The sequence below is a fragment of the Lepidochelys olivacea genome, assembly GCF_965140295.1.
Source record: "Lepidochelys olivacea isolate rLepOli2 genome assembly, chromosome: 8".
Classification (NCBI taxonomy): domain Eukaryota; kingdom Metazoa; phylum Chordata; order Testudines; family Cheloniidae; genus Lepidochelys; species Lepidochelys olivacea.
Window position 1 is genome coordinate 47,245,016 of NC_140418.1, and position 18,946 is coordinate 47,263,961.

General features: G+C 42.4%; 1 protein-coding gene across 6 annotated transcripts in view; it reads left to right on the forward strand.

Annotated features, from left to right (window-relative positions):
- Positions 1-745: 745 nt before the first annotated feature.
- Positions 746-18,946, forward strand: part of SCYL3 (SCY1 like pseudokinase 3) — a 31,367-nt gene continuing 13,166 nt past the window's right edge. The window contains exons 1-7 of one of the 6 annotated variants that reach the window (XM_084636402.1): positions 746-1,015; positions 7,130-7,417; positions 7,911-8,096; positions 8,925-9,038; positions 10,107-10,163; positions 11,881-11,983; positions 17,998-18,109. In XM_084636402.1, coding sequence (XP_084492528.1) covers positions 7,253-7,417; positions 7,911-8,096; positions 8,925-9,038; positions 10,107-10,163; positions 11,881-11,983; positions 17,998-18,109 — 737 coding nt within the window. In that variant the 5' untranslated portion in view covers positions 746-1,015; positions 7,130-7,252. Of the gene's footprint in view, positions 1,016-6,198; positions 6,886-7,129; positions 7,418-7,910; positions 8,097-8,924; positions 9,039-10,106; positions 10,164-11,880; positions 11,984-17,997; positions 18,110-18,946 lie in introns of those variants that run through there. The other 5 variants (XM_084636405.1, XM_084636403.1, XM_084636406.1 and 2 more) reach the window with 5 other exon arrangements.

The following is an 18,946-nucleotide window of genomic DNA, read 5'->3' on the forward strand; positions in this document are numbered from 1 at the left end:
GTCACTTAGTCACTCTGTACCACAGTTTCCCATCTGCAAAACAGAGGTAATAGAACTGCCCTGCTTCACAGATAGGTTGTGAAGATTATAAACATTAAAGGTAGAGAGATGTTCAGATACTATAGTAATGGGGGACTTGTACATTCATAAAACACCAGATTTACTATATAAATCTTTACAGTTAACCAAAGGAAACCCCCGACCCTGCCACTACAGTTCAAAGCTTCCTGACAGAAGCCAGATACACTGGACACTATGGAATGTCCCTTATAAAACCTGGAAATGAAGATGTTAGACAGCAACGTTAAATCTCAAAGGGAATGTGAAAGCCTAGGCCAGACAGATTTTAGGCGGACTTCGACAAAACCTGACTCAAAACAGCACAGCAATGCTACATGCCAAGTGTTTTCTGCTTTGCCTGCAGGCTGCTCTTCTATGAGAATTCAGGTGACACCATTTGCTTGTGTGAGGCTGCCCCAGAGGCAGAACAATGGATACAAAATTCACGTCCTGATCGTGATGTCAAACAAATTGGTTGCCATGACAGCTGTTGTTGGACCAGCGAACTGCTCTCCTTCACCCAAGGCTGACGAGAGGGGACTCTCATCCTGGGGCCACCAGGTCAATTCCCCCATTAATGTCTGTGTAAATGGAGTGAAATGGCCCACAGCTAGGTGCAAGCCTGGAGCCGGCCAGACAACCCCCAGTCTCTCTGCCCCTATCCAACATGGCCGCCTCCAGCCTCAGGCGCTGGCAGGGCTCCGCCCTTCCGCCCGCAGCCTCAACCTCACCCTCTACCTCCCCCGCCCTACCCTAGCCCAAGATGGCCGCTGTCGTGCTGCCTGTCCGGGAGGCGTTCTTGCTGCCGGCGGAGCGACTCTATGGTGCGGCGCGGGGCCGGAAGCCGGAGAGGCGGGCCACGACGCTGTGGGAAGAGGCAGAGGCTGTCGGCGGGGCTGCGGCCGGCGTGGAGACTCGAGCCCAGACCCCTCCCCCAGCGGAGCGGGCAAGGCAGGTGAGGGGGGCTCCTCGCCCCCTCCAGCCACGGGGCAAATGGGGCTGGGGAGGGGGGTCATTGGAGGGGGCAGTGTGGGGGGAGGGGTAATTTAGGGGAGGGGGGTGGGTTATCAGTGGGGCAGGGAGGCGGTAATTGGGGGCAGGGTTAGGGAGTGGGTGCGGGGGGGTTAGTGATGAGGCAGGCAGAGGGTAATGGGGAGTGGTAATGTGGGGGGAGAGGCGGGGCTTATCGGTGGGGCAGGCGGGGGTAATGGGGACAGAGTTAAGGAGGGGTAAGGTGGGGGGAGAGGCAGAGGTTATGGGTGGGGCAGGGAGGGGGTAATGGGGGAGAGGCGGGGGTTATCGATGGGGCGGGCAGGGTTAAGGAGGGGTAAGGTGGGGGAGAGGCAGGGGTTATCTGTGGGGCAGGTGGGGGTAATGGGGGCAGGGGTAAGGTGGGGGAGACAGGGGTTATCGGTGGGAGAGGTAGGGGATGTGTGATAGGAGGTAGATCCTTTCTTAGCTCAGGGCTTAGGTTCTGCCTGGCAGCTCACTGGCTGGCTGCCCCCAGAGGTCAGTAATCTCTCCCTAGGCTATCCCAGTGGCTGCCTGCTAGGGCCCATAAGTCTATCAGGTGACTTTGGGGCACAGGGTGGGATACCCTCCCGTGTCCCTGTGATGGCACCGGATCACGGGGCAAGATCACGGGAGCCAGGTGCACTGAGCTCCTTCCTAAGGGCACCTGCTGGGTCTGAGCAGCTTTGTCATGGGGTCTCAATGGATATTTATTTCTTGTCGGGGTTTCAATGGGTGTTTGTTCTAGTGCAAATATGACATGGCAGTTCAGTCACCCTATGGGAGTTTTATGCTTTCTGGGGACAAATATGCTTGGGCTGTGATACAACTCCCCTTGACTTCACTAGGCCCTTAGATGACTAAAGTTATTTATAACTCAGCAGCACAGATATTTGATCCCCTGGTACCAAAAATCCAGTCCAGGGAACAGTACTTCCCCCGTTTATATTCACCCGACACCCTGGAATTGTTATGGGTGACTCATCAATAAATGATGTAGTTTGAAACTGGGTAATGGGCAGACCGGATGCTATCAAAGTACCTTTCATAACTTTAAAACATATCTTTTCCAATCCCCAGCCTCCAAAGTTTCAGCTGTCCTCAAGGAAGGCTGAAATGGAAATCTGCTTTCTTGCCAAAAGATGCCATTTTCCATTGTTCACGTACTATATTTGGTTGTAGGGTTGTTCATGAGCTGTGTGTGCAAACTGCGGGATGGCAGTTTGACCCATGTAGTGAGTGATAAGTTTAGAAATGCAATCTGTGCACTACACCGAAAGGTGGCACTGGGATGGTTGCTGTTGGGAAACACTGCACTAGCCTGGGCAGGGCATCAGACTAGTTTAAGAGGTTGCAGGGTGGAGGACAGGATGAGTGGAAAGCTGCATAATGTTGGATGAGTGGAGATAAAATTGCATGACTCCTTACTCATCTGCTCCCAGGGCAGCACTGAATGCATCTTTGATTGTGGTGGTTCATATGTACAGGTCTACAGACTCAGCCAGCAGCCTACTCTTTACTTGACTCCCCCACAAGAGGGCATGATGCCCACCTCCATGGATCTACAAATCAACCCTCAATCCCAAGGATTATACAGCCTTCTGGTGAAAAGGGAAAGGGGGGAAAGCAAGCAGGGAATAGAGAGCTAGAAAATGGAAAGGGGGGGGGGGAAGGCAAGTGAATGGGCAGAGGAAAATGGAGAGGTGGTTGTTGTGCCTGGATGTGATATGGGTAACGCGTTGTGAATGGGCACCCAGTCCATCAAAAGGGGATGGGGACCTTCACCAGAAAAAGGTTGGGTAGCTACCGTTTCTCTCGCACCCCAAGGTAAAGATACTGAATGTTCCATGGGGCAATTATATATTTGGAATTCCTGGCATGAAAGGTGAGAAGTTCTTTGCCACTATTTCTTGTTTGAATTGGTTTGTTGAAGATGGTCGTCTCTTTCTATGGTAAACTGATCGGTGAAACCAAGATATGAAATATCCTGTTTTTTCCACTCATTCAGCCCCTACTATGCTTAGAGTCCCAAAAGTGCTTTTTGTTTGGCTGAAGGGAGGTGATGTTTACACATGACTTTTTTCCTAAAACTCCATGCCAAGCATTTTTGTCCAAGTCCATGAAGTGAGCTTGGTGTTTAGTCAGGTGAGAGAAGAACTCTCCTGACTCTGGTGGCAGTGACATGAAGTACATGCAGCCTATTGTGTCAGCTGCCAGGAGACAATTGGCTGGAGTAACATGTCATAAAATGAGATCTGTCCAAAAGCAAGAATTTCAAGAAGCTGGAGTCACTGGGAAATCCCCTTCTACCACAAAGATAGAAAGTCAAAGGTACTCAAAGTGGTTCCTGCTTTGCAGCTAAGGGATGAACACATAGCTGGCTAGTTGCAGGTTTTTAGTGATGAAGGATCAAGCAACAAGAAATTTCTGTAGTCTTGTAAAAGATGCTCCTTTGACAGTCCTGGAGGAAAAAAGTGTTTATCTGCCTCTTTTGTGTTGAAGTGTGGGGTATTATCAGCATGAATTTGAAATGGCAAAGCAACACATGAATTACACAGGGTATTTTAAATCTGTGCCGTGTGAGGAGACTTTTTGTGAGAATTGGTTAGCCTTTCAGTTAATCAGCTGGTATCCACCACCTCCAAAGTGGTTCTGGAACCAACATTGCTTATTGAAAGAAATAATCACTATGTAAGTCAACTGTCCTTCAAAAGGTAACAGTGTTTTTGTTCAGGCACCAGTTATGAGAGGACTATAGAGCAGTTGTGTGGACCGCCACTAGCTGGGCCACAGAGATGCCTCTTGTATTTACCCTGGAATCCCTCCAATCCAGAATCTTGATGTCTGTGAGGATAAAAAAAATCCAAACCACACAGATTTCCAGTTGTATCTATTTTATTAACTAAGGCCTAGATATTTTTGCCCCCTTAATGTGTTAATGCCTAACTGATTTAGGAGCCTAAGTCTCACTTTCAAACATGTCGTAAGCACTTAGGCACTAAATCTCTTAGTATCCTAAAGTTACTTTTGAAAATGAGACTTAGGCTCCTAGGTCAGTTAGGTGTTGAAATGCTGAATGGAGCAATGACTAAATACCTTTAAAAAATCTAAGCCCAACTACTTAAGCAAAAACATAAAATAAAGTAGATATAAGCAAATTCAATTAGAACAAAGTGGGTTAATATAAAATCAGTCAGGGTAATAAAATCAAGTCATTATCAGATTGAATAAACTGTTTCAAACAAATCAACAATTTTTGATAAGCGCTCCCTAATGATTTGACATGGTAGCAATCTTGCTGAGCTATCAGATCCCTAAGTAACAGGGCCATTGTCAATCTGGATGCCAAGTGATATATTTATGTTTCAGGTGATCCAGGGAGGGACATATCACTCCCAAGTTGAAGCTAATGTTGAGACTGGCAGCTCTGATGACAATTAAGACAGTGTGCTCAAATTATTTGTGGTTAGGTAATAGAAATCTGTCCTTTCCCCAGCCCCCAATAGAGGGTTACATGAAACATTCCAACACAATTCAAGATGACCACAGCTTGTTACATGTTAATGTTCAAATGTCAAATTTAGGTAAAAACATAATTTCTCAGGATTAAACCTACAAGTCTGGACCAATGAAATGTGTGCAAGAGATCTTTTAGACAGCGAGGTGGTTTAACTGAGGACTGTTTAGGTATTTGAGGAGCTTTTCTACAGGCACCATTCTCAAATTCTATGGACTCAGTCCCCACGCTCTCCTGTGCATGCGCACATACACACTAACAGCCATCTGCTGAAGGTAACAAAAAAGTGTCCTAAATAACTTGGGTTCCCCATTAAAAGAAGTACTTTCCTGTTTGAAAGTGAATTTCTCTGTTTCTGTAGAAAGTGTTTCACTCTCTTTAATGTCCGATATAAGCATGGTCTGAAATTTGGTCACTTTTTGGATATAAAGTGGCCTTTTAGTCCATATCCTTCATGCCATCCTGCATCCATTTAGTTGGTACAAGCCAGTGGGTTGTGTGTCAGAGAAGGCAGATAAGGAGCTGTACTATATTCCAGTTTTCAAAGAGATACAAACAGTTCAGTCCCCACATCTGACCTTTATTAAAATAGATACATCCCACCGGGAAGCATATGCAGGATTCTAACTATCTGTTAATTATAGAACAGCCATCTCTCCATTGCTGTCCAAGCATAAAAAGAGGAGCTAGTGTTTATGTAAGACTTGTATAAAATCAATACCCCACTATTGTGGATGCCCCCTGCTGGGCTTGTAGCTGCAGATAACACACTTTCATACTTAGCTACATTTGTTTAAAAAAAAGTTTGTTCATTCCCAAAGTTCACACTGGCTATATGGATTGCACAACTGGTTTATTACATAATTAATAAGAATTTATCCATTTAATATGAACTATTTAAACTGTAATGTGCCATATTTTTCAAGGCAACCCTTTAGATAACTAATTTTTAATTGAAGCAATAAGTGAAAAGAAAACCAAGAATCTATAACAGAAAAAAGTCTCCCAAAACATATCCAGACTAATGACCCCTGGAAAGGGAGAAAAAACTAGAGAAGCCAGAATGGAAGCTTTGCCTTATAAAAATCAGACCAAGAGGTCAAGAAGTGTGTTATGTTGCTTTCAGCAGTAGTCTGTGCCTCATGCTTCAGAGGAAGGTGAAAACTACCATAATGAAATCATCCAGCTGTGCAAAATACTATACGTGCGGTGGGTCAGGATTTCCTTTCTGATCCCCACAGTGCTGAGCAGATGCCCTCAAAGATGAGACATGATTTCCCCTCCCTTAGCCTGCATTTCTACATATTTTAGTTTTTGATTATTTAAGAGAGACCAAAGTTTTGGGTATATCATGGAGAAAGGTTTGTTCATAGTCTGAGGTAGCCTGTCAGCACCACACTGATTACAGAGCACAGGCCTAACCTACCAATGCTTTTAAAAGGGATTCTGGCCCCAGAAGAATATTGCGTATGTTCCACTGTTCTCTTCTGGAGCTGGTTCACAAGCAAGGAAGTAAAACAAAAATTAATGTTAACTTAATCTCCACTATAAATACGGGGGGGGGGGGGGCGCCACAGGGTAGGGGGGTTAGGTTTACCTGTCTGCCAACATTTGCCAGATGGAGAGAAGGCAGTCAGGAGGAAAATACATTCAGTTCTAAGGCGTGTCAGAGCAAGCTACACATACAAAAAGAGGCGAATTGGGGTGATGGTGGTAGAAACTTAGTTGTGTCCAATCAATCCTTCAGTGCTGGTGTCTCCTGCGACCGCTGTTCTGTCAACATTTCAGTGATGCTGCACCTGCTACAGCTGAGCAGCAGTGGAGGTGAATTTTGCTTCATATACCAAGTATATAAGGCAACACCCAAGAGATTAAGGAACTCCTTCATTTGTTGGTACTGCACCGGCGGGGTGGTATAGCAGACCTTTCTAATTATATTTAATTTTCTTTGTAGCTTTACCTAATGAAATATTTAGATCTAGGGAGATAGTTGGGTCAGGGGATTTGGTGATGGAAAGAGGAGCCCCTCACCTCGAGATTTATTATTTGTGTTTTTGGGGGGGTTTTTACGTCAGTGAATAAAGTAGCTGGAGTTGACATAGCTTAAGTTGACTTACTGTGGTGTCTATACTGCGCTGCGTGGAAGGGAGACTCTCTCCCGTCGACTTCCCTTAATCTTCTCATTCTGGTGGAGTATCAGAGTTGACCAGAGAGCGTTCTGCAGTTAATTTAGCAGGTCTTCGCTAGACTGCTAAATTGACCCCCCACTGCATCAATCACAGCAGCGTCAATCCTTGGTAAGTGTAGACTTGGTCATATTAGCAGTATCTTGTGGTATAGCTTTCACTGAGTTGTTTGTGCTTTACCTGTTCCACAGCTAAAGTCTCTTATCTCTAGAGCTGTCCAAGCCCTTAATTACCTTTACAAAATAAATGACTGAGTTTTAGATTTTTTATCTCCTGAAACTCCAGAGAGAGAACTGTTGACTCAAGCACATCAACAAGATGAGGTTTTTTTGATGTTTTGTTTCACACTTTTCAGAAAATGTTCTGAAGAATAAATTGGACGGTGCCTGTTGGAATTAAATTGTCTGAAAAACCTCTGTTCACCCTAAGGCCTGTTTGACACCAAGAGCGTTTCCACAACGGCCTAATTCTGCAAGTGATGGGCTCGGAGAACAGTGCTTTAAAGAGCTGCACACTGGAAGAGCCACCGTATACCTTACCAACTGGACTCACAATTTACCCAGCTGCATTGCAAGATGGCAAGCTTGCCTCGGTCTTTGTGTATAAAACAGAGAATGAAGACACAGTTAATAAAGCTGCCAAGGTAGAGAACATGGCCTTATGAATAACAGGCTTCTTTCTAATTCTCTCTGCCTTTTCTAGTACCAATGTGAAGCTATCAGTTCCTGTACATGAATGTCTCAAAGCCCCATGGCAGGGAGGAGGAAGAAACAGGTTAATTCATAATATGTTTGAAGGGTAACGATCCCTGCTTCTAGCAGATCTCCTTAATTACAGGGACACTCACAGCTCCCAAATACAAGTTTTGTTTTATTTTTTTATAAGATTTTTATATGACAAGGAACATTCTACAGTGTGATCAAAATAAGAGCAGTGTGTGGTGCTGGGTATTTTGGTAGGGAGTGGGATTGGAATTTATAATTCCCTCCAGAAAATTCACTTAAAAGGGCATTAAGGTTGTGTGGTTAACCACTTGCATGTGAGGACATGCCAAAGTGATGAATCCCCACTAAACCCCGTGCCTATAAAGGATGTGGGATATATACCGACTTGTTTCCTCCTTGTCGTTTTTGAAGCACCTGAAAACTTTGCGCCACCCATGCCTTTTGCGCTTCCTCTCTTGTACCGTGGAAACAGATGGGATTCACCTGGTTACAGAGCGTGTAAAGCCTTTGGAGATGGCACTGGAGATGCTGTCCTCTGATGAGATCTGTGCAGGGATCTATGACTTATTGCTGGCTCTCATCTTCCTTCATGACAGGGTAAGTGCCCAAGAGAAACAGGTGTGAATGTGTAAGGGTTTGGGCTCCCAGCAGGAACAGGATTATGTGAGGAGAGGGAAGGCTTTATCAGTGGGTTTACATGGATGATTGTGAGGTACTGGACCTTAAAATCTCACGTTTCTTGTTCCCTGCATGCTTTTTATTTCACTTCACTTGTGACATGGCATTAGCAGCTATCTCAAACTGATAGAAAATAATACTTTATACCATCTGGCAGCTGGTGTTCCAGGCTGCTTTTAGGCGGTACAAAGAATTCTCATTAGCTGTTTTTGAGACAATGAATGATGACAAAATGTATCTGAAGAGCCAGAACAGGGAAGATAATTATGAGAATGTCATGACTTTATGGCCTGAGATCGCACGACTTGTCAGAGCTATGAACAAATGCTGTTGGAAATGGATTCTCAGCATAACATATTTGTTTATCACCCTGGTGGTACATGAGATATCAGACTTTGTCCCTGGGTCTAGCAGTGCTTCTTAGGCATGTGTTCAGGATTGAATTAGCAAATCCCAGATCTGAAGCCAGTGTAACTTTAAGTCTTTGTGCTCAGATATGGAGGGCCTCTTGTAACTTGCACTTAGAGTAAAAGGACTGTGATAGTTAAACTTGGCCTCCTTTAAAGCCTCAGTCCTTGTGAAAGGTGCTGTATGGCCTACAAAAACCATTACGGAACTTGCAGTATAAATGCTGACCTGTGTACTTTTCAGCAGCTTTTTCTCAGATCATCAGTGCACCTAATTAGTGCTAACAAGGATTTAATGCCTTCATCGATCCCCAGGTCTATTGTTTGTTTTATATTTTAGGGAAACCTAACGCATAACAACATCTGTTTATCATCTGTATTTGTAAGTGAGGATGGGCACTGGAAACTAGGAGGAATGGAAACAGTCTGCAACCTTAATGAAGCCACCCCAGAGGTAAAAGCCAAACAACCCACTTGCAATGCTTGGAACAAGGGTTTCTAGCTTGTTGAGGCTCCATCATTAGAAAGCTTTGCTCAAATTTAAAGTGCATCCAATTGCTTAAATTGAGAATTAATATTAAAAGCCTATCAGCCTGCTTCCCAGATCTGTGGCCTGAATGCTTGCTCTAAGGACACAGTTACCATAAAAGACCATGTGTGGGTAAGTCAGCTAGTCATTTGAGGGGACCAGAAGTGGCTGCAAGGAGGTGCTAGGGTTGGGGAGAGGGAGGGTGGGAACAAACTTGAGGTCTGTCCTCTTTACTATTGCTGCTACTGGTTAGTAAAAGAGTTTGCTTTCTTTCCCTGAAGCAAAAAAGCTGGATCCAGATTAAAACAGGTTAACATCCTCACTCATTTAAAGTGCACTTTGGTTCTCCCTGCTGGCATCTCCACTGGACATTAGTGATGTTGGCAGGAAAATGTCTGTCTTGAACTCAGCTGTATCCTGTGCAGAGTCAGTGCTGCAGTGAGGCACTACTCAGATACATTCTGGCTTTCATTCCAAAGGATCCCCACATTCTTCATAAACTGTACCCACATAGCATCACTAACCATTTTACCACCTGCTGGAGAGGGACAGCTGGCCAGGCAATTGGTACCTTGCGTGATGCACAACATTACAAGAGGTAAAATTTTGACCAAGGGCATTGGAGTAAAATCCCACCATTATTAAAGATCCAGAGGTCCAGGTACAGCATGTAGGGATGTGGTTTTACGAGTGAAGGCAGAATTGACTCTAGTAAGATTCAGCAACTGCAAGGCATCTCAGTGTTTTACCCTTGATGCTTAGACCCCAGAGCTATCCCTCCAGGTTGGTAAGGTAGTGAGGCATATCCTATACTGAATGTGGAAAGGGGAAACCCACTGTTGTATGTTCGGCCAGTCTTGACTGGCCATGGAGAGGGAGAAGGGTGGGGGGGGAAAGGCTGGGTTTCATCCACTGCTGCTTGGCGCCAACTCACCAAGTGATAAATGATTAGCCTAAAACATTGAACACGAAGTTTTTCTTTCCTCTTTCTAGTTCCTGCATGCTATCAAGTCAGTGCGGGACCAGGCAGCCATCCCTCCTGAAGAGATGGTGAGTAGCATTGCTGTACTCCAGGTTCATCAGAAGTTAATCTGTTTTTGCTGCAGGATTTTGTGTCTTCTATATTGAAGCACAGAAAGCAGTTTCTGCCTTATATATATATGAAAGATGTATTTCTTTAGATTTATATAAAATAGAGCATGCTTAGATGTGGAGGGATATGACCATCTAGATAACTTCAGAATTGTGTTGTACTGTCCATAACTTGTATATTGTGAAAGGGGGAGATGACTCAACGGAATAAGTTAATGACAGAGCAACAGTCCTAACAGCGAATATTTTTTCACGTTTGTGTACCACCCTTAACATTTACAACTGTGCCCAAAACGTTTCCACCCAAACAGCTACACTTGCCATTTTTCATATACATTTACATAATTAATTTTTAAAATTGTGAAATGACAATATTTGCTTCTGTCTCTTGATAAATAAATACAAAACACTTTCCCCAGCAATAAATATCCACAGTCGATGAGCTTTGCAGTTACAGAGGAGGGTGGTTGTAGGATGAACAAATGCGCAGAGATCTGCCAGAGAGTTTTTTGTTTTGATGCTGCTTCCCCCCTCCCACCCCCCAACTCTTCTTTATTGGGATGAATCTACACAGAATGTGATAGAACATGTCTTTATTTTATAGCTCCGGAACCAGTTCATATCTCCAAGGAAGACCCCAAGTTAGGCATAATTTTCCTTTTTCAAAAAAGCATTCTGTACTCTTGCTAGGTACTGGTTCTGTTTCCCTTAGGAAGTCTTAAAGTAAATGGCCTGCTATATTATTTACTGTTTCTGTTAAATTGCCAGAGGACCAAATAGCCATAAAAAGACTGGCCAATAATCTTCCAGAACCAACACTGGCCAAATAAGACTCTGGTATTTTTAAGTATTCTAAAGCTGAGCAAATGTTTTTGCACTGAATTTTATAAGATGAAATTGGCCAGCAGACCAGGCCAGTTCAAGTATTTAAAAGGTTGCTGGGCATGTATAGAGATTGATTATCGAACGCCACTCATGGCCATTTGAAGGTTGTGATTATGTGAATGTAATACTCCCAAGAGTAATCCGGTCACAATTATTCTAAGAATGCCAGTTCTGAAACTGAAGCCAATTTTTGTGCTATGCAGAAAGTCAAAATTTAAGAAGCTAGTAAGCTGCACTCAGAAAAAAAGTCATCATCTTGAACCTTTGTATTTTAAAACTCACTAATTTCATTTTGTAAAACTTGGTGCAAGCAATATGCTCATCTTTAAACTATAAAGAACCTAAAGCCTCATTCAGCTAACATTTGCTGTGAGAAGTAGTTGATCTTTCAAAGCTACATAGTTTTGTGGCACTGTTGCATTTAATGTCCACGTGTTTCCCTTATTAACCAGCTGTCATGTCTGTAGTGTAATGCAGACTGCTTACAGACTAGAAAAGAGTGAGTTCTCTTCCTGGTTAACATTGGTTTCCATAGAAATGCAGAAAGCTTCTGGCTTACGGTTGCTGGATGAACTCATAGGGCACTGTTTAACGGTGGTGTTCTTGTTTGTGTGTCTAGGCTGTAAATTCTTTAAGGCTCTAGAAGCTTTTGAGTTTCACATAATATTCCACTTGTAATGCACTGAGTGGAGTAATGGTACTATACAAAGAATCAGAGGGTGTAAGGAGAGAGTAGAGACTCATGGAGACTGTATAGTACGCTCCTGCTTTATGATGATTATTTTTTCAGTCTGCAGATTTCAAAATTCTTCCTGAGAGCCACGGACATGCCCGGGATGCCTATTCATTTGGAACAATGGTTGAAAATCTACTGACATTCTTAAATGATCAGGGTGAGAGTCCTCAAAGACCAGGAATAAAATGACTTTATTTCACTACCTCCCACACCACATTTTCCCATGTAGCTTGTTCCTTGTATGAATGGTCCAAAGTATTCATTTTCCAATAGGAAAGAGTGTCTCAGAAGAAGCATGACAAAACTTGTATTGCAGAGAAGTGATTGTCATTTCACTCTCCACATAGTTCAGAAATGAGAGACTTTCCCATAAGAGCGTTCCCTGTTCCATGCTGTCCTTCACAGGACAGGAGACTTCGTGGTGGTTGCTTTTTCTGTATAGCTTGCATAGTGACTGGGAGTCCAATCCAGGCGTCAGTGACTGGGATGGGAATTTGTTTTTAATGGAAACTAGGGTACAGTAGTGTTAGGGAGGATTGTCCAGTAGCTGGCATCCTGGTTTGGCTGTTGGGATGCTATGTCTGATTCCAAAATCTCACTTCCCCTGTGCATGATGATGGCTTTATCTTTTGTAAATCACTTTGTGATGCTCAGTCAAAGGAACTATGTAAATACAAATTACTATTAAGATTGATCCTTCCCTGCAATTAGAAGGTAGAAATGACGTATAGATTCTAAGGCTAGAAGGGACCATGGTGATCATCTAGTCCGACCTCCTGTATAATACAAGGCATAAAACTTCCCAAAAATTAATTCCTAGAGCATATTTTTTAGAAGAACGTCCCATTTTGGTTTTAAAATAATCAGTGATGGAGAATCCACCACAACCCTTATGAATTGTTGCAGTTGCTAATTATTGTCAGTTAAATATGTGCATCTTATTTCGAATCTGAATTTGTCTAGCTTCAACTTCTGTTAATTGGATCATGTTCTATCTTTCTCTCCTAGATTGAAGAGCCCATCATTATATATTTGTTCCACAAAGGGCTACTTTATAGACTGTGATCAGGTCACCTGTTAAACTTCTCTTTGCTAGACTCAAAGAGCTCAATCACTACAAACAGGTCTGCCGATAGCAATTCCAGGCCCCAGGGCAGTACAGTGCAGCCCGCACAGATGCGGTCCACCTGACATTTGGGAAGTGCTCTACCTGCGCTGGCTGGTGTCCAGCAAGCTGCTGCCGGCTGCACTGGCTGGTGTCCAGTGCAGTGAGCTGCCGCCGGCGGCTTTCGCCACCGCTGGTACCACCCTGCACGTGCCTAGGAGCCCTGCCCTGCAGCCCAGCCGGGCAATTCTACTTGCCTGCCCGGCTGCTGCAGTGGCCGGGGACCCTTGGGCCCTTTGAAACCGCCCGAGCCCCTGGGCAATTGCCCCCTTTGCTGCCGCCCCCGTTTACAGTTAGCCAGTTTTAATCCATGTAATGTATGCCATGTTAATTTTATAAAATTTTAGTTTCTTAATCAAAATGTCATGTGTTACCAAGTCAAACCCCTTACAGAAGTCTAAATAGATTACATTAACACTATTACCTTTACCAATGGGGCTTGTAATTTCGTCAAAAAAAGATATCCAATTTGTTTGACAGAATTTATTTTCCATAAACCCATATTGATTTGCACTGATTACATTTCCTTCTTTTAGATCTTTATTAATCAAGTCCTGTATCAGCTGCTCTGTTATCTTGCCCTGGATGGGCGTCAGATTGAAAGGCCTATAGTTACCTAGGTCATCCTGTTTATCCTTTTTAAAAATTGGCACAACCTTAGCTTTCTTCCAGTGTGCTGTAACTTCCCCGGTGCTCCAAGACTTATTGAAAAGCAATGTTAATGGTCCAGCAAGCTGCTCAGTCAGCTATTTTTAAAACTCTTGGCTGCAAGTAATCTGGACCTGCTGATTTAAAAATGTCTAACTTTAGTAGCTTTTGTTCAGCATCCTCCAGGAATACCAGTGGAATAGAAAGTGTGTTATCACTGTATGATGAGACTGTATCATCTGTTTTTCCTCAAATATAGAATAGAAATACTTACTGAACACCTCTGCCTTTTCTGCATTATTACTGATAATTCTACCATTTCCATCTAGTAATGGACCAATACCATGGTCAAAGATTTTTTTGTTCCTAATTAGGGCTGTCGATTAATCGCAGCTAATGAATGCAATTAACTGAAAAAAAATTAATTGCAGTTTTAATGGTATTGTTAAATAGAATACCAATTGAAATTTATTAAATATTTTGGATGTTTTTCTACATTTTCAAATATACTGATTTCAGTTACAACACAGAATACAAAGTGTACAGGGCTCAATTTATATTATTTTTATTACAAATATTTGCACTGTAAAAATGATAAACAAAAGAAACCGTATTTGTCCATTCACCTCATACAAGTACTGTAGTGCAATATTTTTATCCTGAAAGTGTAACTTACAAATGTAAATTTTTTTTGTTACATAACTGCACTCAAAACCAAAACAATGCAAAGGTTTAGAGCCTATAAGTCCACACAGTGCTACTTCTCGTTCAGCCAATCGCTTAGACAAACAAGGTTGTTTACATTTATGAGAGATAATGCTGCTCACTTCTTATTTACAATATCACCAGAAAGTGAGAACAGGCGTTCGCATGGAACTTTTGTAGCCGGCAGAAAGGTATTTACGTGCCAGATGCTAAACATTCATATGCCCCTTCATGCTTTGGCCACCATTCCAGAGGATGTGCTTCCATGCTGGTGGTGGTTTTTTAAAAAAAAAAAAAAAAAAAAAAGCGTTAATTAAATTTGCAACTGAACTCCTTGGGGGGGAGAATTGTATGTCTCCAGCTCTATTTTACCCGCATTCTGCCATATATTTCATGTTATAGTAGTCGCAGATGGTGACCCAGCATATGTTCATTTTAAGAACACTTTTGCTGCACATTTGACAAAATGCAAAGAAGGCACCAATGTGAGATTTCTAAAAATAGGTACAGCACTCAACCCAAGGTTTAAGAATCTGAAGTGCCTTCCAAAATCTGAGAGGGACGAGGTGTGGAGCATGCTTTCAGAAGTCTTAAAAGAGCAACATTCCGATGTGGAAACCACAGAACCCGAACCACCAAAAAAGAAAATCAACCTTCTGCTGGTGGCATCTGACGATGATGAAAATGAATATGCGTCGGTCTGCACTGCTTTAGATTATCAAGAAGAACATGTCATCAGCATGGACACGTCCTCTGGAATGGTGGTTGAAGCATGAAGGGACATATGAATCTTTAGCACATCTGACATGTAAATATCTTTTAATACTGGCTACAACAGTGCCATGAAAATACCTGTTCTCACTTTCAGGTGATATTGTGAACAAGAAGTGGGCAGCATTATCTCCTGTAAATGTAAACAAACTTGTTTGTCTGAGCGATTGGCTGAACAAGAAATAGGACTGAGTGGACTTGTAGGCTCTAAAGTTTTACATTGTTTTATTTTTGAATGCAGTTTTTTTTTTGTACATAATTCTACATTTGTAAGTTCAACTTTCATGATAGAGATTACACTACAATACTTGTATTAGGTGAATTGAAAAATACTATTTTTTGTTTTTACAGTGCAAATATTTGTAATCAAAAATATAAAGTGAGCACTATACACTTTGTATTGTTATAATTGAAATCAATATATTTGAAAATGTAGAAAACATCAAAAATATTTAAATAAATGGTATTCTATTGTTTAACAGTGCGATTAATTGCCATTTTTTTTTTTTATCACTTGACAGACCTATTCCCAATATATTTAGAAAACAGTCTTATTGTCCTTAACTGTAGTGGGCATGGATTTCTCCTTGTGTCCCTTGGCTTCTCTTATCAGTTTTCTACAATTCCTAACTTCTGATTTATATTCATTTCTATCAACTTCCCCTTTCTTCCATTTGTTGTATATCAATTTTTTTTTTTTTTTTTTTTTACAGTTGCCTTCACTTCCACTCTAAACCAAGTTTGATTTTTAACTAGCATGGGACTTCTTCCTCAACTGTGGCATTTTGGCGTTTTGGGCACTTAATAAGGTGTCCTTAAACGATTCCCAATTATCATTCACAGTTTTCTGGTAAATTCTTCCTCCCACCTGATTTGGCTCATAATTGTTTTCAGCTTTTTGCAGTTGGTCCTTTTAAAGCACCAAGTATTACTGGTCTGGATATTCTTCTTGCATATTCTAAATCTGAGCAAGTCATGATCACTTGTATCTAAGCTAGCTACCATTAACTTCTGTGATTAGTTCCTTTTCATAGTTAGGACTAAGTCCAATATAGAATTCCCCCATGTTGGCAGCAACACTTTTTGAGTTAGAAAATTATAGATGACAATGTTTAGAAATCCCAAGGATTTCCCAAAGTTGTTTTAGTCCAGAAAGCATGAGACCTCCAGCATGTCACTCAGATTGACGTCCTGTCCTACCCCCTCTCTCCAATCACCCAGGTTTCTTTCCTATGAATTATAGACAGGTGTGTATGGAGGAGGTCATCCAGTTCCCTAGTGTGATTTGATGGTCTGTAGCTTTATCTTGTGCTTTATCTGTTAGGACATTGATCCATAAGCATTCAATATCATTTTCTGCTGAGTTATCAATGACTTGGAAACAGGTAATGCCATTTTTGACGTAGAGTGCCATGCCCCTTTCCCTTTTGCCCACTCAATCCTTCCTAAATGTGTTACAACCTTTGATTTTAACATTCCAATCGTGTTAATCATCCCACCCGGTTTTAGTAATACCAATTAGATTGAATTTATGCTCATAAATGAGTAATTCCAGTTCATCTGGTTTGTTACTCAGGCTCCTAGCAACAGTGTATAGGCAATTCAAGAATTTCTTCTCTTCATGTCCTTTGGTTTCTTGATTAATTTAGTTCTCAACATCTTGATTTTGTGCTATGTGCTTATATAGTCTTTTTTCCCCTCCCCTTTTGCTATTAGCTTAACCCTTCCTGAGTACTCCAGCCAGCCTGTCTCCAAGGAGATTGGTCCCCCTTCTACTGAGGTGGACGCCATCTGAGCTACTCAGCCCCTTCTTTCCATAGAAGGTGGACCAATGTTCCACAAAACCAAAACCCTCCACCACTTACCTAGCTTGAAGAATAAAGTTTGATATCCCTTCATTTTTATCCTAGCTACTGTAGCCATGGATGTCAGATAATCCTGAATCATATTACTCTTTGCCTCAATAGTAATTATTTATGCACAGTAGGGGTTAGAGAAATTATTCTTAAGTGTTAAATTTGCTGCCTTTTGTCACTGTGAGCGCCCTTGTTCTTAACAATAAGCTCTTATGTATTGCTTATCTGTAGCTCTCAAAGCCCTCTATAAAGGGAGTGAATATCTTTATTCCCAGTATATAGATGGAGAAACCAAGGCAGAGAAAGCTGCAGTGACTTGACCCAGGCTCCCAGGGAGGAGTCAGTGACAGACCCAAGGATACAACCCAAGTCTTCTGGTTCCCTGGACAGTCCTCGAGCCACTGGACCATTGTGCCTCTTATCCTATTTATGCTTTTACAACACAAGATCATGACTTCACTTCTCTGTAACACTCCCTATTTTATATACCTCTATCATGTCACCTTTCATCTGTTTCCTGAAGAATCCATTTTTATTATCTCTTCACATGGAAGTCTGTCCATTCCCAGTGTGTGACTTTAATTGTAAAGACACCAAATAGAGCTCTTAGTTGATGTCCTGCCTGTCTTCTCTATTAATGTTTGTAGTTGCTGCAGTGGGAATGTGATGGGTGAGGCGAAAGGAAGCTGCTCAAAAGAACCTTCTCTGGTTAAGAGGACAAAGCTTAGGAGAAAGTGTTCCTTTTAGAACTGGCTTTTTATACATTGCATTGTCCATGCTTACTCCCTAAACTCATCAGCACTCGGTGCTAGATGGCTCAGGTAGGGAGGAGGTTGATGGAAAATGGCCTTTCTAAAAAAAGGTAGAGGCTTATGACAGCTACTAAGCAATAGCAGTGGCTCAGGACTATTTTGCTACTCATCAGCACTTAAACAATAGTAAGTTTGCAGCAGAGGGAGGGGCAGTCTCTGAGTATAGTCTGGATGTGGTGCTGGGAAAGAAATCTAATGGTCGCACTGGCTTCAGTTTCAGCGGATATTCTCTCCAGTTTTCAACAGACCTTGCACTGTACGCTGCTGAATCCAGATCCAAAGTGTCGTCCACCACTATCCAGCTTACTGTCTCACGAGTTCTTCAGGTGAGGGAATGAATGTTTCGTCTGTTTGGATATAGCTCCCTGTTCTTCACTTCTGTGTTGTTGACGTCACTCATTTAGTTTTGAAAGGTTGTTGGTGGTTGTTTGATGCATGAAGTGCAAACATAATTACCAAGTTCCACAGGCATGTTGTCATGTGGGATCTTTGACAAGGAGACTCCTTAAGTTCAGAAGTCCTCATAACCCTCATAGCAGGCTGTTGAATTTTCAGCAGGATGGCTGAAAGTGTGACGCTCCCATGCACCGGAAATGTTATCTCCCCTACTTCATGTTAGGTGCAGATGGATGGCATGGAAGACAAGGCTGTTAGAGGTACCTCTATCTTAGATCCACTTTTAATTCCAGTCTCTACAGACCTACAGTTGCCATCACCTAAATATGTTGCTGCCCTGGGGTAGTGTTGTTGGCCTGTTGTGGAAATTTCTTTTTCTTACCATAATTTGGGTAGCATGCGCAGGAGATTGCAAATAGACTCATAGATATTTAGGTCAGAAGGGACCATTATGATCATCTAGTCTGACCTCCTGCACAATGCAGGCCACAGAATCTCACCCACCCACTCCTGCAATAAACCCTCTCACCTATGTCTGAGCTATTGAAGTCCTCAAATCGTGGTTTAAAGACTTCAAGGTGCAGAGAATCCTCCAGCAAGTGACCTGTGCCCCATGCTACAGAGGAAGGTGAAAAAACCCCAGAGCCCCTTCCAATCTGCTCCGGAGGAAAATTCCTTCCTGACCCAAAATATGGCAATCAGCTGAACCCTGAGCATGTGGGCAAGATTCACCAGCCAGATACCCAGGAAAGAATTCTCTGTAGTAA